General features: G+C 43.4%; 5 protein-coding genes across 5 annotated transcripts; all 5 read left to right on the forward strand.

Moving 5' to 3' along the window:
* Positions 1-2,130: 2,130 nt before the first annotated feature.
* LOC311354391 (olfactory receptor 8G17-like) lies at positions 2,131-3,096 on the forward strand (the record flags this gene model as incomplete). Its single annotated transcript, XM_084474207.1, has 1 exon — positions 2,131-3,096. The coding sequence occupies one exon, from the start codon at positions 2,131-2,133 to the stop codon at positions 3,094-3,096; it is 966 nt and encodes a 321-aa protein (XP_084330333.1).
* Positions 3,097-6,644: 3,548 nt separating this feature from the next.
* On the forward strand, positions 6,645-7,616 carry LOC311354392 (olfactory receptor 10AG1-like; the record flags this gene model as incomplete). Its single annotated transcript, XM_084474208.1, has 1 exon — positions 6,645-7,616. The coding sequence occupies one exon, from the start codon at positions 6,645-6,647 to the stop codon at positions 7,614-7,616; it is 972 nt and encodes a 323-aa protein (XP_084330334.1).
* Positions 7,617-15,265: 7,649 nt separating this feature from the next.
* On the forward strand, positions 15,266-16,210 carry LOC311354393 (olfactory receptor 12D3-like; the record flags this gene model as incomplete). Its single annotated transcript, XM_084474209.1, has 2 exons — positions 15,266-15,284; positions 15,510-16,210. The coding sequence occupies 2 exons, from the start codon at positions 15,266-15,268 to the stop codon at positions 16,208-16,210; spliced, it is 720 nt and encodes a 239-aa protein (XP_084330335.1).
* A 2,159-nt stretch (positions 16,211-18,369) lies between these two features.
* On the forward strand, positions 18,370-19,341 carry LOC311354396 (olfactory receptor 10AG1-like; the record flags this gene model as incomplete). Its single annotated transcript, XM_084474212.1, has 1 exon — positions 18,370-19,341. One exon carries the CDS (start codon positions 18,370-18,372, stop codon positions 19,339-19,341), a length of 972 nt encoding a protein of 323 aa, XP_084330338.1.
* Positions 19,342-21,127: 1,786 nt separating this feature from the next.
* On the forward strand, positions 21,128-22,063 carry LOC311354397 (olfactory receptor 52D1-like; the record flags this gene model as incomplete). The annotated part of the gene is made up of 1 exon (XM_084474213.1): positions 21,128-22,063. One exon carries the CDS (start codon positions 21,128-21,130, stop codon positions 22,061-22,063), a length of 936 nt encoding a protein of 311 aa, XP_084330339.1.
* Positions 22,064-24,373: the final 2,310 nt, after the last annotated feature.

Raw genomic sequence — 24,373 nt, forward strand, 5'->3', positions numbered from 1 at the left:
TGATGATACTTAATGTTATATTTTTGACAAGCCCACTCCTGGAATCAGACTCATCTGTAAATCAGGCAGGAGTGTTTCTGAATTATTAGAGGTCACCAATTGCTCAACATAGACATAAGCTACAAATTTGTATGTACTTCTTTTTGTATGTTTTCTCTTCTTCTGTGGTTCACTTTCAGCATTTTTTATAGACACAATGGCCAAAAGGCACTCACAATTTTTTGGGGTATTGTTATTGGAAAGTGCAATGTAGAAATGGACTCTGGTGATGAAGGCTGATGCTGGTGTATGAACATTTATTTAGGAACAAATGCTAAAACATTAATTTTATGTGAAAGAAACCAAAACTGTAATTATCTCAAATCAATGACCCGATAGATATACCCTGTTCCATTATTAAGACATATCATGGTCCAGGGTTGTATTTTATATAAATGTTACTGAATTACAGTTAATACCCAATAATTTGGATCCATTTACGATTAACTGTTTCACATTTTAGTATATGATCATTTTTGGTAGACAAAACAAAGAAACAATATAATAAATAAATATAATATAAATAATTGTATTAATTAATACACCTGTGTCTGCAAACTATTGATGCAACTGTTTTTCTGCTTGTTGAAACCTCATGATACCAATGAATAAATATTTGTATTGCTCCATGTTGCCACTGTTTGGTCACAGCAACAATGAGTGTCCCTGAACGTAAAAGGATGACCCGTCAGGAGTGCTAATTTGCCCATTTAAGAAGACACTCACTAGAGGAAATGAACATCATTAATGATGTCCTCTGGGGGCTGGTTACTGTTCCTCATGTTAATTAGTCTTCAGGGGAAAGAATCCGCCATTTGCTAAATGTTTATTAAAGTTAGATGACAACAAAGTAAGGACACAACGTTTATATGGATGTTTTTTTTAATGTATCAGAACATTTAATGTAATGTAAAACAGTCAAAATTAAAACAAGGACTAGAGAAACGTGAATAATTCAGGACAATTCGGTGACATCTAAATGATATATGTTGATGCCCCCCCCCCACACACACACACACACACATGTGTGTGTAGACACAAACATACACACAAAGCCTGGTGAGTCAGATGATGAAACAAATTAGATTGATATAAATGAATGCATATTTAAATAAATATCAAATTCAATTTACAAACATGGGTACCAGAAGAGTCAGATTCAGATGGACCACGGGGATAGAGGGAGAGAGAGAGAGGGACAAGGCTGTCGCTTCATAGAGACTGACCTGAACTCTGTGTTTTGGCCTCTGGAGCCAAACATCTCTACTGATTATATTGAGCGATTATAATATATATATATATGTCCGATGTCAGTACTGCATAGTCGCTCACAAGCTTCCGCAAGAGATTCAAGACTTTGAATCAAGCCTCCCTCCTTACCCCTCACCACCCCTCCACCTCCCTTACTCTCCTAAAAACACACATATATACATACATATATATATATATATATATATATATATATATATATATACATACATACATACATACATACATACATACATACATACATACATACATACATACATACGTACGTACGTACGTATGTATGTATGTATGTATGTATGCAGACACCTTCGCCCAGGCGACCAGGCAACCAGGCCTCGATTGATCAAGTCCCGGCTTGTGTCCAGGCAGCACCACCTCCCCCACGACTCTCCTCTCCTGAACAACAGCCACCTTATTATTACATATCTATTTAGAACTATTGCATTATTTTACTGGTTCATATGTTTGGTTCCTATATTGTTCATATTATTTACTCCATATTGGCATATTCATATATTTATTATCAAAAAGGAAATTCAATACAGCCCAATGACTGCAGTAGATGTAATTAGACGGTTGCCAAGGTGAAACATGCTTACATCATTTGTTTTTCATCAAACTCCTCCCATATAAATAATCAGAAAATCCTAATATTGGAGATGCAGAGTTAATATGGAGGACTGAACAACAGCAAAGTTATATACGATTTCTGCTCAGACTAATTTCAAGATATTGAATATTTTAGTTTTTATTATATAATATTTATTTATTGCTATAATAACCTTTTGCTTTTCTTTGGCTGTGATGTCTTTGGTTTCAGCGATGGACAACTACACATTCAACAGCTTGAACCTGCAGATTGAAGGGTTAAAGGTCACCGTACATTCTGTGTACCCTGTTTTTTTCTTTTTACTCATAACCTATATTTTTATCATGTTCACTAATGTTGGTATTTTAGTGTTAGTGGGCATTGAAAGGAGCCTACACCAGCCTATGTATCTGCTTTTCTGTAATCTAACAATCAACGACATCATAGGAAACTCCATCATGCTGCCAAGGCTTCTTGGAGACATTCTGGTGCCTCCTTCTGAACGCATCATCAGCTACTATGAGTGTGTGGCCCAAGCCTTCTTGTCACATATATCTGCCACAGCCTCTCACACAGTTCTAATGATCATGGCCTTTGACAGATACGTGGCTATCTGTAACCCTTTGCGCTATGCTACTATTATGAACAACAAAATGGTGCTCAAGCTGACTGTCTCTGCCTGGGGTGTGTCCTTCTTGTTGGTGGCTGTTTTGCTTGGTCTGACCATTAGATTGAATAGATGCAGAGCCGTCATCACAAATCCGTACTGTGACAATGCCTCACTGTTTAAACTTTCTTGTGAGAGTGTTTTCATTAACAATGTATATGGACTGTCCTTTACTGTGCTTCTCTTCACATCTTCTATGGGCAGTACAATGCTTACTTATGCAAAGATCACAGCTGTCTGTCTGACCAATAAGAACAAAGCTTTGAACAGTAAAGCTCTTCAGACTTGCAGCACTCATCTCTCTGTCTACCTTATCTTGCTTCTATGTGGAATGTTGACCATTCTGATGCATCGCTTCCCTCAGTACTCAGATTACAGGAAGCTGTCCTCCATTATGTTTCACATAATTCCCAGTAGCCTCAACCCCATCATATATGGTGTACAGTCCAAAGAGATACGAAAGCTCTTGTCCAATCTTTTTTTACAGTTGATTAAGGGTGGAAGCAATACATTTGTTATCACAGCACAATAGAATGCTGGGAGGTCTATATTTGAAGGTACAATATTCTGGAAAATACATTTAAATTGAACTTGTGAGAAACACTTTCCAGTCCATGTGGGTTCTTCTATTAAGAAAATGATGGCTTGGCATAAATGCAATGTCATTTTTGTACTACCAAATTAAGTAAGTGGCTTGGTACAGCTTCATGTTGTTGCCTAAAGGCTGTGGGGAGAAATTGTCGCCTTTTGATTGACCACTCCACTTTCTTGCTATTCTTGAGAACACAGCACCGACCTATACGTGTACAACCGCATCTCAAGTAAGTGCACCTCGAACTCAAACGTCACTTAAAATTGTGTGGCTATTTTAGATTATATAATTTATTCAAATGTCAAATATATTTTAAATGATTCAATTTATGTAAAAGTATGCCTTTATTTGTTTGTTAATTAGAATTTATGAATTTATGTGTAAATTGTGATATATTTAAGTAGCTCACTAAAAATAATTATTTGTTCAATATGGGCAATAATCCAGGCAGCTACATGTGGGAATTGTTTTTGTATTGAATTGATCTTCTATTATTTATCTATCTTCTATCTCTATATGTGCTATATATATGTCGATATATGTCTAACATAATGCACACATTTTGAATGGTAACTGAATTAGTTGTTATCCAAAATTAACCTTTTAAGCTTTGAATCAATAACATTTTCCTGTAGTGCCAATAAATTAATTTGTACCATTTTCCATTATAAATGTGCTGTTATTATTGCAGTTCACAAGGATCATACACTTGATGGATGTCTTTGATAGGAGTGCTACTAATTTATCCCAGGATGTAGCTGTTAGGCTGTGTGTAGAAAAGGATCCAATCGCAGACGGTTTGGTTTCAAAAGTTTTCTCAGAGTTTATTCTCGACCAGGCACGGGTTACAAATTGGCACGATCCGACAGAGAGTGATTGGCACACTGAGCTTAAATACTTGCACGTAATCAACACAAACAAGCAACAGGTGTGTTCACAAAAGGCAGCAATTAAACAAAGAGAGTAGCAGGGTGGAGTCCAAAGCACATGGCAATGGCGCAAACTGTGAAATGGTTACTATAGATAATAATTGAGAGCTTAGAGTGTCTTATTGTCTTGAGAAAAACCATGATTTATGGAAATTTCCATAACAAACCCTGTGGTCTCACACCAAAATGTAGCATAGCTACGTTGGTCCACAGAGGAAAACGTAGTAGTTTCATTATAATGCCTCTGAAATTGTGTCTATGCCTATGTTTTATGCCCGATTATTTTGTATTGGCCTTCCACGTCGTGTGACTTTCGATTTTTTGTGTGCAAAAAAAACAAGATGGCTGACACGTTCTCAGTGGAAAATGCAATAGTTTGATTTAAATTTGGCTTTAAAATGCATTTTAATAATAGTTGTAGTTTTTATCGTTATAGGTAGTCAGTTAAACTGCTCATGATGTTCTTCATGCTTATTTGAGGTTTTGAGGGACTAGAATCGGGGTAGGCTATATTCTGTTTAAGAAATTTTCAAAATTACATATGTGGAGCAATGAGATCGATTTTTGTTTAGAAAAATATTGATTCTTAGTATTCTTAGTCTTGATTCTTGTATTCACACCAGGAAAGTCCTTTAGTTCACTCTCGTCCGGACCAAAATACAATGTTTACTTTTTGGTTTGGTGCGGTTCCTTTTTACATTGCAATTTTCGCAACAGTCCCAGAATTTGTCAACAAATCCACATGTGTGCAAAGATCGTTCAATCATTGGACAAAAAGGTCTGGAGCAGCCGGGGTAAAGCGGTAAAGAAAAAAAAGGGGGGGAAAGCACAGGTGAAAGTAAACAATCATGGATATCCAGCGTGATATACATTGATCTGAGGACCGGTCGAACTCCTTCTCATCCTGGTGCTGAATGTGTTAAATGCATTGGCATTTCCAGCATACTTTTTATGTGGGCGTCTGTTCAAATATCCAATAGACATTCCATCTCCACTTTACGAGTTACCGCTAATTAAACAATGTTTCCCATGATGTGCGCGGCTGAGTGGGAGCCTGTTATGTCCAAAGAGGCGCATGATTTTTAGAACTGGATCGGTCCGAAGTGCGGTTGCTTTCACATCTCAAGCTGTGCAGCACCTGGGTTTGTTTGGAAGCGAACCAAGACCACATCTCCAACTGGGTTTCTGACCGACTGTTTGGTCCGCACTAGAGTTTGATGGTTTGTATTCACACCACCAGCCCAAAAGGTCCACACCAGTGATTATTTTGGTTTGGTTCAAACTATACAAGACAGGTGTGAATACGCCTTAGTTCCTGTGATAGGAACGGGATGCTGTGATGAGGTACATATATACAATCTAAGCACTGTTCACCTTGCTTACGTAACTAGTTCTATGTAAAGGTTGAATTACACAAACTCAAATGAGGATTCATCACCTGAATAGTGCACTTAAGTCATTGTACTGCCCATAGAAGATTTTATGGCTAATTGCCATAACAATGTTACGTGTGACAGCTGATTTGACGTAAATTGTTTTGTTTTTGGCATGAACTGGGTTCCAGTGGCTAGGAAATTGACACATATACTAAGGTGCGCCAGACAGAACCGCGCCTCCCCGAGTGCCGCCGAGGCCAGGCACAGATTATGAGTCAGTGGGCCCCTGGGTCCAGACAGCGAGAAAAGGGCCCCCCAGCACCCAAGCCATTCTATTTAATTGAGGGGGCCCTTTCATGTATGAGGGATGAATTACAAGACCCATGGCATGTACAGGGCCCTATTGAGGCAAGGCAAGGCAAGGCAACTTTATTTATATAGCACTTTTCATACACAAGGCAGACTCAAAGTGCTTCACATATAAACATTGTCATACAATAAAAGAAAATAATAGTTAAGTAAAAAGTAAAATAGATAGAAAATAAAGGCAAAGTTAAAAAAAAAACATTTTAGAAAGGCAGAGTAAAAAAAAAAAAATAAATACACAATATCAGTATCACATAATATCAGTGGCGGATTTAGGCACGGGGGAAGCGGGCAGGGGGGGTGGCACGAGCACACAAGAAAAAAAAAGATCCACGCATTTTCTATTATCGATAACCCCCCCCCCCCCCCCCCCCCCCCCCCCGTCAACAACTCCGACAGCCCGTAATCGCGCCCCCCCTGTCAACAACTCTGCGAGCCCGTAATCGGTGCGCAGAGGGGGCACTACCGGCACAGCTACAGGAGAAGGAGGACTATTGTTGCTATGGTGTGACCTAGGTGACACACACAGCATATGTTTACTTTAAAACGCCCTCCCATATAAATCATCACATAAGTACCGTACTTCATTCTGAGGTACACTGGTAATTGTATAACATGATTGAAGAAATCATAGTCGAGAGGAAAGCTTGAAAAAGAGGCACAGTGTATACTAGTTTACTATTACACTAACTAGATGTTTTTTTTTCTCCTAAATATGGATGTTTTTATGAAGTCAAATAGTTAAAATATTGTGACAAAGGAAAATAACTAAATACAGTTATATTTATTTGTAATATATATGTATTTGATTTCAGCGATGGGAAACGAAACATACAACAGCCTCACCCTTCAGATAGAAGGGTTAAAGATTACGGAGCAATCTGTATACCCTGTTTTTGCCTTTTTACTAATCTTCTATTTATTAATCATGATTATGAATGTGGGTATTGTAGTGCTAGTCTGCATTGAAAGGAGTCTTCACCAGCCTATGTATCTGCTTTTCTGTAATCTACCAATCAACGACATCATAGGAAGCTCCGTTTTGGTGCCAAGGCTTCTTGCAGACATCTTGACGCCTCCTTCGGAACGCTTCATTGACTACTACGAGTGTGTGGGACAAGCCTTCTTCTCACACGTGTTTGGCACCACGTCACACACTATTTTGATGATCATGGCCTATGACAGATACGTGGCGATCTGTTATCCTTTGCGCTATGGTATTATTATGAATAACAAAATGGTGATCAAGTTGATTGTCTCTGCCTGGGGGGTGGCTGTTGTGCTCGTGGCCGTTCTGCTCGGGCTGACCGTCAGACTGAACACATGCAGAACCCTGATTACACATCCTTACTGTGACAATCCCTCACTGTTTAAACTCTCCTGCGAGAGCAGTTTCATTAACAATGCCTATGGGCTGACATTTACTGTGGTGCTTTTGACCTCTTCTATCGGCGGGGTGCTCCTTACTTATGTAAAGATCACAGCTGTCTGTCTGACCAGTAAAAACAAAGCTTTGAACAGTAAAGCTCTTAAGACTTGCAGCACTCACCTTTCTGTGTACCTTATACTGATTTTAATCGGAATGTTAACTATTCTGATGCATCGCTTTCCTCAGTACTCAGATTATAGGAAGCTAACTGCCATTTTGTTTCACATAGTTCCAAGTGGCCTCAACCCCATCATATATGGTGTACAATCCAAGGAGATACGAAAGCTCCTTTCAAAAATGTTTATGTCTAAAAACGTTTTACCTTTAATTAAGGGTGGAGCTGATTCTAAAGATCACTAGGATGCTGAACAGTTTATGTTGATGATAATGTTGATGTTGATGATAATGAACATAATGACTTGAACTGGCATAAATGTTATTACTTTTCATTTGTATATGTTTTTAGGTGGGCTGGATGATCATTAAACAGAATAATGAAATCCAATATTTAGGATAATATCCAAGTTATTTCAAGTTCATCTCAAAGTTGCTGTTGTTATTTTGCATTGCCATTTATTTGTGTTTATTTCTACATTGTCAGTGTGAATGTGAAATGCATGGAAAATAATTACGTGAACAGTAATTATTGATGTATATTAATGAACATAACTGAAAATCTTTATTTTTTATTTTACATTTACGTCAAGTTAATACAATATATCACTTTGATTAAAATTATTTGACTTAAATAAATGGTATATCGATTTGTTGTTAATACAATTATTTAAATCGATGGAACTTTTTAATGCTATTTATTTGTGTGAATAAGCTTTCAATTCATAATTTAATTTATGTATTAATATATTTGAAGATCCTTGAGACCCTGGCTGGTTAAGAGATAGAACACGGGGTGGGGGGGCTCTTATGGGGAGAGCATTCATGGTCTTCCCTATAGCATACACAACATTAACGACATACACAACATTAACTTTTGTATTTAGGTGAGTGCTGCAATCAGCCCTCAACTATTGTTATTCTTAGGCTTGATTCTTTCTATCCATCTTTATTTCTTTATTATTCTCTCCAAATTTTAGCACCTTAATCCTTCCAAAAGATTTCACCTAGAGACTCGATGCCACTTTCAAAATGTCCATATAAGCTTGGGATCGCACGCTACCATTCAATCTTTTCAAATATTTTAAACTTTTTAAGATATTCTACTTTTAAAACATTATTTTTATAATGGAAGTCTCTGACACTTTAACTACCTCAGACTTTGCCACTTGGCTGCAGTCCAAGATTGGCAACTGCTGTCTATCAGCTGCAGAGGCCTCCTTGGCCTGGCCTCCTATTACTTCGGATCACTGAAGGACTTCACCACCATAGCAAGCCCCCCCCCCCTATATTATTTCTCAAAATCCTAATTCATTTTTAAGATTAAAAAATATATATTCAAACTGCACAAGCTGCTATTGAGCTGTGTGCTAGTAAACACCACCACATTAGCCACATAACAGAACAAGCAACATTGGCAACAGAATTTGGTACAGAAACCGGCAGCCCTTCCCCAGAATAAAAAACAAACAGGTATTCTGGTATTATAGGGTCAGGTATTCCTATTTAATCTTGTTATAGCAAGGCTGTGCAGTTCACATATAATAATCATACATTTATGAGAAATTCCAAAGAAGGAGGAGTTCCATTAAATTTTGCCATTCCTGCTGTCCTGTCGATGTGAGTTGTGTCAGATATTATTGGCTCTGAGTGCTCCCAAGATAATAGTATCATATTCATATAAGTCATGACAGAGGTCTTGATAGTCTTTTGAAGACGCCTAATAACTTAGTGCAATGACAAAGACTAATTAGGCAGAAACAACGTACAAAAACAAAGAGGTACTTTCAAATGACTCGTCATTGGCTGGTCATTTTATTTTGATTAAACTCAAAATGTTACTGAAATAATGCAGAACGTAATTAAAACTGATGATTATTTGGGTGATTTCTCTACTTCTGAAATATGTTTTAAGTAAATACATATATATTTTTATTTTTTTTGTTCACTATTAATACAAATGTTCATTATGTTTCTTTATAACTAACAGTTCTCTCTCACTTCTTTCATCCTTTGATTTAGTTCAATGGAAAATGTAGGTTACGAATGTAACTATGGATCTGTGAGACCGAGGGATGACCGTCACTACGGTCTAAAAAGGGAATGGTCACCTTCGTTCTGCCTATCACCGAGACCATATGTCAAAATAGTCATGTCCATGACCTCCGGAAGCAGAACGACTTGCGTTAATAAATAGCAGAGAATGCTCCCGGGTCATTCTCCTATCCCTGAACGCCTCAGAATGGTCCGAGCGACAAGGATAGTGACGGTCATCCCTCGGTCTCACAGATCCATAGTTACATTCGTAACCTACGATCTGTTTCGACCTCACTCTGACCGTCACTACGGTCTAAAAAGGGATGACACATACCAAAAGGGTCGCGAGGAACCCAGAATCAATTATTAAAACCTCGCTCGGTCACGGACATGAGGGCGGCATCGCCGACTGGAGGCGGGCGAGTGACATCCACCCTATAAAAACGGGTAAAAGTGCATGGCGTCGACCATGAGGCCGCTGCACAGATATCGTCTGCTGCTACACCCCTAAGGGCAGCCCAAGACGTAGCCATACTCCTGGTAGAGTGAGCCCTCGTACCAGAAGGAACCGGTATTCCCTGCGCCCTGTAAGCATGGGAAATAACCTCCACCAGCCAATGCGAGAGTCTCTGCTTGGAGAGTGGAAGCCCCTGCCTTGCTGCACCGTAACAGATGAAAAGCTGAGAGTGCGCCTTCCGCAAGGATTGCGTACGGGCCAGATAGGCCCTCAAGGCCCTGACTGGGCACAGGGTCAGCAACTTGTCTTGCTCTGCCTGTGAGGTGGAAGAAGGCTGGAATTGAGTCACCTCCAGAACCTGGTTAATGGACTGCGGATTAAGAACCTTTGGCAGGAAAGCTGGATTCGGCCAAAGTGACACGCTAGCACCTCCTGCCTGCCACCTAAGGCAGTCGTCACTAACGGAGAGAGCACACAGCTCACTGACACGTTTCGCCGAACAGAGCGCCAAAAGAAAGGCAGTCTTAAGCGACAAGGAACGCAAATCTGCGTCTAAAATAGGCTCATACGGGCCTACAGTAAGTGACGTTAAAACCGTGGGCAGATCCCAGCCCGGTGCCTGCAAAGTGCGACCTGGACGCAACCGGCGGGCTCCCTTCAAGAACTGGCAAACCAAGGGATGCCTACCAAGGGGACCATTGTCCACACCCCGGTGAAAGGCCGAAATTGCTGAAGCATATACCTTCACGGTACTGGCCGCCTTGCCTTGATCCAATTCGGACTGCAAGAAACGTAAAACCTGTGGCACGGGGCAAGTCGCTGGCTCGAGGCCCATGCCAACACACCAATCTGAAAAGATCCCCCACCTGAGTGCGTAGCAAGCTCTAGTGGATGGAGCCCTGGCGTTATTTAGCGTGTCCTGGACAGACACACCTGCTCAACGACGGGCCCTGCAGGGGCCAGACCCACAGACAGAGGGTCCCTGGGTTCGGATGCCAGATCCGCCCGTCTGCCTGTGACAAAAGATCCGCTCTGCATGGCAACTGCCATGGATGACCCTGCAACAGCCGGAGCAGGTCCGGGAACCAAGGCCTCGCTGGCCACCGTGGAGCCACCAGCAGGACTGAGTGATGGCCCTCCTGGATCCTCCGGAGAACCTGCGCTATGAGCGGGAGTGGAGGAAAAGCATACAACAAGCCTGTCGACCATTCTTGTGACAGAGCATCCAGGCCCAAACTGCCCCCCTGCCCTGTGAGGGAGTACCACTCCGGGCAGTGCGTTGTCTCCGCCGATGCAAAAAGATCTACATGTGCGATCCCGTACCGCATCCAGATCTGGCTTACGACCTCCGCGCTCAATCTCCATTCTCCCGGGAGTGGCCCCGTCCTGGAGAGAATGTCGGCTGCTCTGTTCTCCACACTCGGGATGTGCACTGCCCTCAGTGAAGACAGCCGCGGCCAAGCCCAAGTCAATAAGGCCTCCGCCACCTTGAGGCACCGCTGGGACCTCGTTCCCCCTTGGTGATTGACGTAGTACACCGCCACAGTACTGTCCGTCCTCACGAGAACGTGTTGGTGTTGTAACACCGGCAGGAATCTCTGCAAGGCAAGATGGATGGCCTTCAGTTCGAGGACATTGATGTGCTCCAACGTCCATGGGGGCTGCCACATGCCCCTCGTCGGCCGTCCTTCCCAGACGGCTCCCCAGCCTGTCAGGGACGCGTCCGTCGAAAGGACCTGTCTCCTGTGTGGAAGGCCCCCCAGTGGGACACCTCGGAGTAAGAACTCCCGGTCCCTCCAAGGGCGCAGGGCTCTGATGCAAGCCCGGGACACACGCAGCCTCACCTGCCTGTCGCTCTTCAGGTGAAGACCGAAGGCATTGAACCAGCACTGCAGGGGGCGTGCCCTCAGCAGGCCAAGAGGAACTACCGCCGCAGCTGCTGACATCAAACCCAGCAGCTTCTGGACTCTGTGAGCAGTCACGAGACCACCCAAGCGGAAATGACCCAGCATGCCGAGCAGGCTGTCTGCTCTCCGTGGAGTGAGAGACGCCGTCATGCCGACCGAGTCGAGGAGGACACCGAGGAACTCTGCCTGTTGGCGGGGTTGCAGGTTGCTCTTTTTGTGGTTGACCTTGAAGCCCAGGAATTGAATGTGGGCCAGAACAGTCTCCGTGTCGCGCACTACCTGTTCTCGGGAGGGAAAATACGGCAGTATTTTGAGACCGCGAGCCTGAAGGGGGGAGAGCGCGGCTGACACCACGCGAGTAAAAACTCGTGGGGAGAGTGAAAGGCCGAAAGGTAGGACCTGGAACTGGAACGCCCTGCCCTGGAAGGCAAAGCGCAGAAAGGGCCTGTGTTCCGGGCAAATCGGAACGTGGAAGTAGGCGTCCTTTAAGTCCAAAGATGTGAACCACTCCCCCTGCCGGATGGACTGCATCACCACCCTTGTGTGGACCATCTTGAAGGGCAGCACCTTGAGGTACCGATTCAAGGGCCTGAGGTCGAGAACGGGCCGAAGACCGCCATCTTTCTTTGGGACGATAAAATACTTGCTGTAGAACCCAGCGAGCTGTGCGCTGGGCGGTACTTCTGAGATGGCCCCTTTCAGAAGTAGCTCTTGAACCTCTGTGGCAAGTGCCGACATTAAAACCGGGTCTTGTACAGATGTTACCTTGACCCCTGAAAACATAGGGGGCCGTCGTCGAAATTGCAATCGGTAGCCACGAGCCACCGTGGCTACGACCCAAGGGTCTGGGACAATCCCCTCCCAGGAGGTCCGTGACAACTGGGAAGGACAATCGACGGGCGCCCCTGGGATGCTATGCGGGACCACTACCGCGGCCCGCACCCCTACCTGTGCCTCGGCGTTGACCCCCTCTACCCCTGGAACGGGGATATGGGGCTGATCTCTGGTCAGGTGGACGAAATCGCCGGTCACCAGAGGACTGTGGGATGTTCCCCCTCGGCGGAGGCCGGGCCGGCAGCCGCGGCCTATATCCGCCCACGGACGCCCTGCTGACCGTTGAGGCAGGCTTACGGCACACACGCTGGACAGCTTCCCTCGACGCTGCAGCACGTTCAGCGCGGTCGAGCACCTCCTGGGATCCTGGGTGGAAAACATGCCCAGGGGCAACTGGGAGGTTCAGCAGCTCCTGCTTGATGGGCTCTGGCAGGGAGGTCTGTGCCAGCCAAACCTGCCTGCGGCACAACACCGCGGAACCCATGGCGTCTCCCACATCACGTGTCAGCTGGGCGTGGGATGACAGAGCTGCATCCAGCAGGGCCCTGGCGTCCTGGTCGTCTCGACTCAGCGTCTTGCGAAGCGACGCCAGTGTAATGGCCAGAGCGTTACCCATCCGGGCCGCTCGTGCTGCTGCATTAAAAGTACAAGTGGCCAGGCGGTCCGTCTTTGCGCACTCCTTACGGGGGCACCGTGGGTTGGGTGACACACCAGTGAGGCCCAGAGATGTCAAGGCGGCCATTGATGGCTCGACCGGTGGCATGTCCCCGAGTCCAGTCTCCACGGGGTACGTGGCTGTTGCTAGCTGGCGGCAGCCTGCATTGAACTGTGGGCGCTGCGTCAACTTACCCCATGACGACCTCAGCATTGCCGTGTAGTCAGGCGGCACCGGCACGGGGGGTGGTGGGGTAGCACAAGGGATGCCCTCCCAGATACCTCCCATGGGAGCCGGAGCAGGTGTGGGCGCCTCAAGGCCCAGGATGTTGGCAGCGCTCAGCACCCGTGCCATCAGGGAGCTGACGGGGACCTCTCCCGCCCCCACGGAGCTGTCACCCAGCACTGCAGAGCCTGTCTGCAGATCGCCCATGAGGTCGTCTCCTGTGTGGTCTGACTCCGTTCGGGGAGCATAGAGGGATAGCACATCCGCATCGTCCCGTTCCTCCTCCTCACCATGGCTCTCAGGCCTGGATGAGAGGGTGCCCTCCTGGCCAGGGGGCAGGCTGTCTTGAGAAGAGGCCTGGCGATCTACCAGCCTGTCCATCTTCTGTGCCAGAGCCTGGAGAGCAGAGAGGATCTGGAGCGACTCCGCGCTACCACCCTCGGTCACTGCAGCTGTTGCCAGACGCTCAGCAGGACGCTCAGCCGGACGCTCAGCCGGTCGCTCAGCCGGACGCTTAGCTGGAGTGGGTGCAGCTCTCTGGGACGGCCTGTGGGGGGACCCACGCTGTCGGTCCCGCTTGTGAGTGTGCTTACGGCCATGCCCGCTGAAAGGGAGTGGCTGGACAGGGGAACGTCGCCTCTCTCGTCGGCCCTCATGCACGTGGCCGCATATCAGGGCGGCCCGGCGTTGTCTCTCACCCCTGGAGAGGTCGCAGGCAGCGCTGCAGGGGTGGTCGACGTCCTCCAGGACGTGTGCGGCCCCAAGACACATGGGGCACTCCCTGTGCCCATCACTGGCACTCATGGAGGCGCTGCAGATCCTGCAGCAGTGTGAAGCCATCGCAGGCCCAGCCTAGGCGGTGTTGATGCCTGGAGCCCTCCTCGATTAGTCCACCAGGGTATTCCGGTGGCCCGCACCAGCGCACGAATGCACCTAGCAGGCGCACACTAGCCCCACCGTCTGCGAACAGAGGTCTAGGGTGCCACAGAACCAGAGAGGTGGCCCGCACCAGCGCACGAATGCACCTAGCAGGCGCACACTAGCCCCACCAGCTGCGGACAGGGGTATAGGGCGTGGCAGGGGAGGTGACACAGAGGAGCACTGCAGCGATCAAACAAGAAGCACACAGTAACAGCACAAATAAAGCCAAAAAACAGGCTATACAACAACAGAGAACACCCCAGAAATAAATCCAGGTACACTCAAACAATAACCCACTGCACAAGCAGGCTATAGTAACAGAAAATATTACAGCAACGTGATTACTCACCGTGCTACAATAAATAATAAACTCCTCACTGCACAAGCAGGCTAGAGGAACAGAAAATATTACAGCAACGTGACTACTTACCGTGCTACAATAAATAATAAACTCCCCACTGCACAAGCAGGCTAGAGTACCACACAATATCAAAATAACGTAATCACTTACCGTGTAAGAATAAACAACAAACTAGCGCTAGGTGGCCTGCAGCAAACTGACAGGCCAACACAAAATCCGGCTGCACAATGCAGTAACACACAAAAGATAACAGGCAGACTTACGAAAAACTTCGGCTGCAACGACAACAAAGCACAGAAGACCGCACGGCGGCCCACACCAGTGCGCGCACGCACCTAGTGGGCTCGCACAAAGCCCACGGCTGCGAACAGGCGTCTAGGCACAGTATAAACAACACAAATAGCCCGGAAACTAGCGCTCAAAACAGCAATCTAAGCTAAACAAAGAGCTAGCTTAGCTGAAAGAAAAACACCACTCCAATCCTCGGGGGCAAATAATATGCACCCGTACCACGCAGGTAGCGAATTACGTAAGTGATGTCTTACCTTACAGAAGTCTCGAAGTCTCTTCAATACTCACAAGGTCTCTGAGGCGAGAAGGAGAAAGAGACTGACCCGGGAGCATTCTCTGCTATTTATTAACGCAAGTCGTTCTGCTTCCGGAGGTCATGGACATGACTATTTTGACATATGGTCTCGGTGATAGGCAGAACGAAGGTGACCATTCCCTTTTTAGACCGTAGTGACGGTCAGAGTGAGGTCGAAACAGATCTACACCTACAACAGCTTCACACTTCAGGTGGAGGGGTTAAAGGTTACACAGCAATCAATGTACCCTGTTTTTGTATTTTTTCTTGTATCCTATCTTTTTATCATGTGTGCCAATGTTGGCATGGTGGTTATAATCTGCATTGAAAGGAGTCTTCACAGTCCTATGTATCTGCTTTTCTGTAATCTGCCAGTCAACGACATCCTAGGAATCTCCATCATGATGCCAAGGCTGCTTGCAGACATATTGGTGCCTGCTTCTGAACGCTTCATCAGTTACTATGAGTGTGTGGTCCAAGCCTTTACCACACACATGTTTGCCACAGCCGCTCACACGGTTCTGATGATCATGGCCTTTGACAGATATGTAGCTATATGTAACCCTTTGCGGTATGCTACTATTATGAACAACAAAATGATCAAGCTGACTGCCTCTGCCTGGGGGGTGGCCTTTATGTTCGTAGCTGTTTTGCTTGGGCTGACCATCAGACTGAGCAGATGCAGAACCTTGATCAAAAATCCTTACTGTGACAATGCCTCACTCTTTAAACTTTCCTGCGAGAGCATTTTCCTTAACAATCTATATGGATTCACATTTAGTGTAGTGCTCTTGTCATCTTCTATAGGCAGTATGGTCCTTACATATGCAAGTATTGCAGCTGTTTGTCTGACCTAACCTAACCTAATTAAACAATGTTTCCCATGATGTGCGCGGCTGAGTGGGAGCCTGTTATGTCCAAAGAGGCGCATGATTTTTAGAACTGGATCGGTCCGAAGTGCGGTTGCTTTCACATCTCAAGCTGTGCAGCACCTGGGTTTGTTTGGAAGCGAACCAAGACCACATCTCCAACTGGGTTTCTGACCGACTGTTTGGTCCGCACTAGAGTTTGATGGTTTGTATTCACACCACCAGCCCAAAAGGTCCACACCAGTGATTATTTTGGTTTGGTTCAAACTATACAAGACAGGTGTGAATACGCCTTAGTTCCTGTGATAGGAACGGGATGCTGTGATGAGGTACATATATACAATCTAAGCACTGTTCACCTTGCTTACGTAACTAGTTCTATGTAAAGGTTGAATTACACAAACTCAAATGAGGATTCATCACCTGAATAGTGCACTTAAGTCATTGTACTGCCCATAGAAGATTTTATGGCTAATTGCCATAACAATGTTACGTGTGACAGCTGATTTGACGTAAATTGTTTTGTTTTTGGCATGAACTGGGTTCCAGTGGCTAGGAAATTGACACATATACTAAGGTGCGCCAGACAGAACCGCGCCTCCCCGAGTGCCGCCGAGGCCAGGCACAGATTATGAGTCAGTGGGCCCCTGGGTCCAGACAGCGAGAAAAGGGCCCCCCAGCACCCAAGCCATTCTATTTAATTGAGGGGGCCCTTTCATGTATGAGGGATGAATTACAAGACCCATGGCATGTACAGGGCCCTATTGAGGCAAGGCAAGGCAAGGCAACTTTATTTATATAGCACTTTTCATACACAAGGCAGACTCAAAGTGCTTCACATATAAACATTGTCATACAATAAAAGAAAATAATAGTTAAGTAAAAAGTAAAATAGATAGAAAATAAAGGCAAAGTTAAAAAAAAACATTTTAGAAAGGCAGAGTAAAAAAAAAAAAAATTAAAACTGCTCGCAGTGATGAACGGGACCTTGAACTTGAATGGGATGAATGAGAACCAGGATTTTTGGTATGTGAGCTACAGGCAGCAGTCTACACGTGTCCTGTGAATTTCATATTCATAACTATTACGGTCTCCGCCATAACTATTACGGTCTCCGCTGAGTGATTTACCCTCCTCTGGCGGCCATGTTGTTTTGGCAATCGACTTCATTTTACTTGAGCAGTTGAAACTTTGGTCCTCAATGGCCACTAAGTTGGTTCCGCTCAAATCAAACATTGTGTCTATGAACTGTGGCGCTTTTAGTGACAGGCCACGCCCATTCCGATGGCACGCCCCATTTTAATTTTTTTTTACTTTATCTTGTTCAGAATTTGATTCTGAACAACTTTTGTATCTGGGTCAACATCATAGGAGTCCAACTTGATGTTGATATGAGCAATTTACTTTTTAGGCATTTTCAACCACACCCATTTTAGAACTCAATGGCTCATGGGAGCTTGAAATTTTATTGTACAGACTAATCCTTAAGTCATATTGAAGATAATCGGCCATAGATGATATCTGCCAAAGGATTTTTGTCAAAGTCGAAAAACCTGGGATCCTTAGGCAATTTGCTGTTTTTAACAGAATTCAAAATGGCGGAAGGGCGAAGCGGGCAGCCGCCCGGGGCGGCATTACAGGGGGGGTGGCACGAGCACACAAGAAAAAAAAAGATCCACGCATTTTCTATTATCGATAACCCCCCCCCCCCCCGTCAACAACTCTGACAGCCCGTAATCGCGCCCCCCCGTCAACAACTCCGTGAGCCCGTAATCGGTGCGCGGAGGGGGCACTACCGGCACAGCTACAGGAGAAGGAGGACTATTGTTGCTATGGTGTGACCTAGGTGACACACACAGCATATGTTTACTTTAAAACGCCCTCCCATATAAATCATCACATAAGTACCGTACTTCATTCTGAGGTACACTGGTAATTGTATAACATGATTGAAGAAATCATAGTCGAGAGAAAAGCTTGAAAAAGAGGCACAGTGTATACTAGTTTACTATTACACTAACTAGATGTTTTTTTTTCTCCTAAATATGGATGTTTTTATGAAGTCAAATAGTTAAAATATTGTGACAAAGGAAAATAACTAAATACAGTTATATTTATTTGTAATATATATGTATTTGATTTCAGCGATGGGAAACGAAACATACAACAGCCTCACCCTTCAGATAGAAGGGTTAAAGATTACGGAGCAATCTGTATACCCTGTTTTTGCCTTTTTACTAATCTTCTATTTATTAATCATGATTATGAATGTGGGTATTGTAGTGCTAGTCTGCATTGAAAGGAGTCTTCACCAGCCTATGTATCTGCTTTTCTGTAATCTACCAATCAACGACATCATAGGAAGCTCAGTTTTGGTGCCAAGGCTTCTTGCAGACATCTTGACGCCTCCTTCGGAACGCTTCATTGACTACTACGAGTGTGTGGGACAAGCCTTCTTCTCACACCTGTTTGGCGCCATGTCACACAATATTTTGATGATCATGGCCTATGACAGATACGTGGCGATCTGTTATCCTTTGCGCTATGGTATTATTATGAATAACAAAATGGTGATCAAGTTGATTGTCTCTGCCTGGGGGGTGGCTGTTGTGCTCGTGGCCGTTCTGCTCGGGCTGACCGTCAGACTGAACACATGCAGAACCCTGATTACACATCCTTACTGTGACAATCCCTCACTGTTTAAACTCTCCTGCGAGAGCAGTTTCATTAACAATGCCTATGGGCTGACATTTACTGTGGTGATTTTGACCTCTTCTATCGGCGGGGTGCTCCTTACTTATGTAAAGATCACAGCTGTCTGTCTGACCAGTAAAAACAAAGCTTTGAACAGTAAAGCTCTTAAGACTTGCAGCACTCACCTTTCTGTGTACCTTCTACTGATTTTAATCGGAATGTTAACTATTCTGATGCATCGCTTTCCTCAGTACTCAGATTATAGGAAGCTAACCGCCATTTTGTTTCACATAGTTCCAAGTGGCCTCAACCCCATCATATATGGTGTACAATCCAAGGAGATACGAAAGTTCCTTTCAAAAATGTTTATGTCTAAAAACGTTTTACCTTTAATTAAGGGTGGAGCTGATTCTAAAGATCACTAGGATGCTGAACAGTTTATGTTGATGATAATGTTGATGTTGATGATAATGAACATAATGACTTAACTGGCATAAATGTTATTACTTTTCATTTGTATATGTTTTTAGGTGGGCTGGATGATCATTAAACAGAATAATCAAATCCAATATTTAGGATAATATCCAAGTTATTTCAAGTTAATCTCAAAGTTGCTGTTGTTATTTTGCATTGCCATTTATTTGTGTTTATTTCTACATTGTCAGTGTGAATGTGAAATGCATGGAAAATAATTACGTGAACAGTAATTATTGATGTATATTAATGAACATAACTGAAAATCTTTATTTTTTATTTTACATTTACGTCAAGTTAATACAATATATCACTTTGATTAAAATTATTTGACTTAAATAAATGGTATATCGATTTGTTGTTAATACAATTATTTAAATCGATGGAACTTTTTAATGCTATTTATTTGTGTGAATAAGCTTTCAATTCATAATTTAATTTATGTATTAATATATTTAAAGATCCTTGAGACCCTGGCTGGTTAAGAGATAGAACACGGGGTGGGGGGGCTCTTATGGGGAGAGCATTCATGGTCTTCCCCATTGCATACACAACATTAACGACATACACAACATTAACTTTTGTATTTAGGTGAGTGCTGCAATCAGCCCTCAACTATTGTTATTCTTAGGCTTGATTCTTTCTATCCATCTTTATTTCTTTATTATTCTCTCCAAATTTTAGCACCTTAATCCTTCCAAAAGATTTCACCTAGAGACTCGATGCCACTTTCAAAATGTCCATATAAGCTTGGGATCGCACGCTACCATTCAATCTTTTCAAATATTTTAAACTTTTTAAGATATTCTACTTTTAAAACATTATTTTTATAATGGAAGTCTCTGACACTTTAACTACCTCAGACTTTGCCACTTGGCTGCAGTCCGAGATTGGCAACTGCTGTCTATCAGCTGCAGAGGCCTCCTTGGCCTGGCCTCCTATTACTTCGGATCACTGAAGGACTTCACCACCATAGCAAGCCCCCCCCCCCCCCCCCCTATATTATTTCTCAAAATCCTAATTCATTTTTAAGATTAAAAAATATATATTCAAACTGCACAAGCTGCTATTGAGCTGTGTGCTAGTAAACACCACCACATTAGCCACATAACAGAACAAGCAACATTGGCAACAGAATTTGGTACAGAAACCGGCAGCCCTTCCCCAGAATAAAAAACAAACAGGTATTCTGGTATTATAGGGTCAGGTATTCCTATTTAATCTTGTTATAGCAAGGCTGTGCAGTTCACATATAATAATCATACATTTATGAGCAATTCCAAAGAAGGAGGAGTTCCATTAAATTTTGCCATTCCTGCTGTCCTGTCGATGTGAGTTGTGTCAGATATTATTGGCTCCGAGTGCTCCCAAGATAATAGTATCATATTCATATAAGTCATGACAGAGGTCTTGATAGTCTTTTGAAGACGCCTAATAACTTAGTGCAATGACAAAGACTAATTAGGCAGAAACAACGTACAAAAACAAAGAGGTACTTTCAAATGACTCGTCATTGGCTGGTCATTTTATTTTGATTAAACTCAAAATGTTACTGAAATAATGCAGAACGTAATTAAAACTGATGATTATTTGGGTGATTTCTCTACTTCTGAAATATGTTTTAAGTAAATACATATATATTTTTATTTTTTTTGTTCACTATTAATACAAATGTTCATTATGTTTCTTTATAACTAACAGTCCTCTCTCACTTCTTTCATCCTTTGATTTAGTTCAATGGAAAACTACACCTACAACAGCTTCACACTTCAGGTGGAGGGGTTAAAGGTTACACAGCAATCAATGTACCCTGTTTTTGTATTTTTTCTTGTATCCTATCTTTTTATCATGTGTGCCAATGTTGGCATGGTGGTTATAATCTGCATTGAAAGGAGTCTTCACAGTCCTATGTATCTGCTTTTCTGTAATCTGCCAGTCAACGACATCCTAGGAATCTCCATCATGATGCCAAGGCTGCTTGCAGACATATTGGTGCCTGCTTCTGAACGCTTCATCAGTTACTATGAGTGTGTGGTCCAAGCCTTTACCACACACATGTTTGCCACAGCCGCTCACACGGTTCTGATGATCATGGCCTTTGACAGATATGTAGCTATATGTAACCCTTTGCGGTATGCTACTATTATGAACAACAAAATGGTGATCAAGCTGACTGCCTCTGCCTGGGGGGTGGCCTTTATGTTCGTAGCTGTTTTGCTTGGGCTGACCATCAGACTGAGCAGATGCAGAACCTTGATCAAAAATCCTTACTGTGACAATGCCTCACTCTTTAAACTTTCCTGCGAGAGCGTTTTCATTAACAATCTATATGGATTCACATTTAGTGTAGTGCTCTTGTCATCTTCTATAGGCAGTATGGTCCTTACATATGCAAGTATTGCAGCTGTTTGTCTGACCAGTAAGAACAAAGCTTTGAACAGTAAAGCTCTTAAGACTTGCAGCACTCATCTCTTTGTATACCTCATTATGCTTTTAAGCGGAATCTTGATTATTATTCTGCATCGCTTCCCTGAGTACTCAGACTATAGAAATGTTATTATAATTCTATATAACATCATCCCTGGAAGCCTAAACCCCCTCATCTATGGAATACAGTCCAAAGAGATCCGGTTATTCTTGTCAAACCAGTTCCACACTGGAAAGGTTTCATGAAGTCATTTACATTAATGAAAAACAATTAGAATAATATTCATGTATTTGCAGCACAAATACATTATTATTATTATGAATAGGCCTACCAGTTGTGATAGCTTTTAACACAAGTAACATTTAGGTTTTCTTTTTCATAAATATAAAAAAATGTAAACCCAGCGAAAATATAAAGCATAGATTACAATAAACAACAAACCAGCAAAAAAAATTAAAATGATCGTGCATTTAAACACAACACACCTAGTCCATGCGACTCCCATCAGAAGTGCATAACAGCAGTTTGCAACTTATTCACACACTACCCCTTATAAACACAGAGAATCAAAAACACATGAGCATGTATCCAAATGTCACAATGACACAGTCCACAGAGTGACCAGGTGGTCTTAGAGTAGCCAAACAATGTTTTTCCCCATTTGATTTTAGTGTGGCTTTAACTAATACATTGATTTGGCTGGGTTTGTTTTGGACTGTATTGTGTGTTATGTTTAGTTTGTGTGTGTTTAAACGGATGGGTACGCAGACACAGGCGCGCCAAGCATCACCCGCATTCATTCATTCTTTAAAACTTTTAAACTCACTCGCGCGGTAAACCTATGTTTACTCACGATCAAATACTCATCAATCCTAAAAGTTATGGGCTTGTATATGATGTCGGTGTCAAGAAAATATGTGTTTGCTGTACGGTGTTTGCAGATGCATTGATTTAAAAGTAGGCCTACAACTTACCGCTGTATCAGCTGTTCTTTCCCAAATCATTTAACCAACCATTTACCCTAAAACGAGATTTTGTTTTGGAAGGCTGGAATATATTATTGTTATTTTTATTATTTTAACGCATGGCATAGCCTACTATACTGTGTTCATTCATGCAGCCCCTATGGAAAAAAATGTTTCCACAATCCACATGCTATTTCTATGCAGTTTTACACATATGAACAATCTTTGACATCATAATATTTAAATCAGGCTAATCGTTTGCATGTTTGTGCTGTGTATGGCCTACGTGTGTAAGCTTATGCAGTTCCGACCTGCCATGGCACGTCAAAATAGCAACACCAACTGCGCTATCCGCTAGTGCATTTAGACCAGTAATTTTTCGGTCAGTGGCGCAATTGCAGTAGCACAATTTTTAGATCTGTAAAATAGCACCAAGTGTCATTTGCGCCGGAACACGCCTCTGCTCTTCGCCGACACGCCTCTCCAGGTACAAGTGTAGTGGCGCCTGTTTGCTGCGGGGGAAAATCAGCTTTGCGCCGGGTGCAAACTAGCAATGATACATGCGTCGGTGTAGAAAGTAAATTGCGCTGGGTGCAAGATAGGGCCCTATACTTATTATTTATATTATTTATATATATTTATTGTGGCCTGAACTTCTTTTCAAAATTCTTTTGAAACTCCCTTGCTGACACTTTGTTAAATGTAGACTTTTATGTCGTCTTCTATGTCAAGCATTGTCAATAAAGTCTATAGTTTTGGTATAGCAGTCTCTGGTTCCAGTTTATTAAGGGTCTTGTGCATTTAATGTCACCGGGTGACAGCTTAATGGCTGCTGAATATAGCAACTATAAGCCAAACTTGAAATATGTTTTTTTCTGATTGGTCCTTGAGTGAAGCCAATGAAATTGATATAACTTTTTTGTTCAACACCAAATGACAAGCCAATGCACAATCCTCCTGGAAAACTGGGTAAGGGTGGAAGTGGAAGTTGAAGTAGAAGTTGTTGCCGCTTCTGTGCACGGCACCTTCTCAGCAAGATAGGCCAATTCCCCACACAGTCTGATATGATCGATAGTAGAATAGCGCAGATGAAAAGATTAAAATCGTGTCCTCGTGCCGCCCCCATGCCGTGTCATGAAATAATGCCCGCTTCGCCCGTGCATAAAACCGCCACTGTGGGGACGTGTCGAGGGGGCCCGGATTTCGAAAGGGCCCTTGCACGTCTTTTGTTTGCCATGTCACATCACTTTTTAAGAGTGTAAATATCAGTTGAAAATGCAATTTGTTTTTAAGATTAAAAAGATATATATTCAAACTGCATAAGCTGCGTCATATTTTTGTAAACACCACCACAGCAGAGCTATGCTGCTTTACATTTCACTTTTGATGTCGGGACGTTCCCTGACGGGTGTTATTATTGTAACTTGTCAAACGCGTGGGGGTCTCAACCTACCCGTGCCAGCCCCTAAACGTTGGCGCACCGACCGAATTCATACAGCATCTTAACAACAATGTATGACTGCGCAACGGCGAAAGCATTTGACTATTGAATGATAAATCCTGCCCCAAACTATGCCAAAATACATAACC

This window comes from Micromesistius poutassou (assembly GCF_964030765.1).
Source record: "Micromesistius poutassou genome assembly, chromosome: 10".
NCBI classification, from domain to species: domain Eukaryota; kingdom Metazoa; phylum Chordata; class Actinopteri; order Gadiformes; family Gadidae; genus Micromesistius; species Micromesistius poutassou.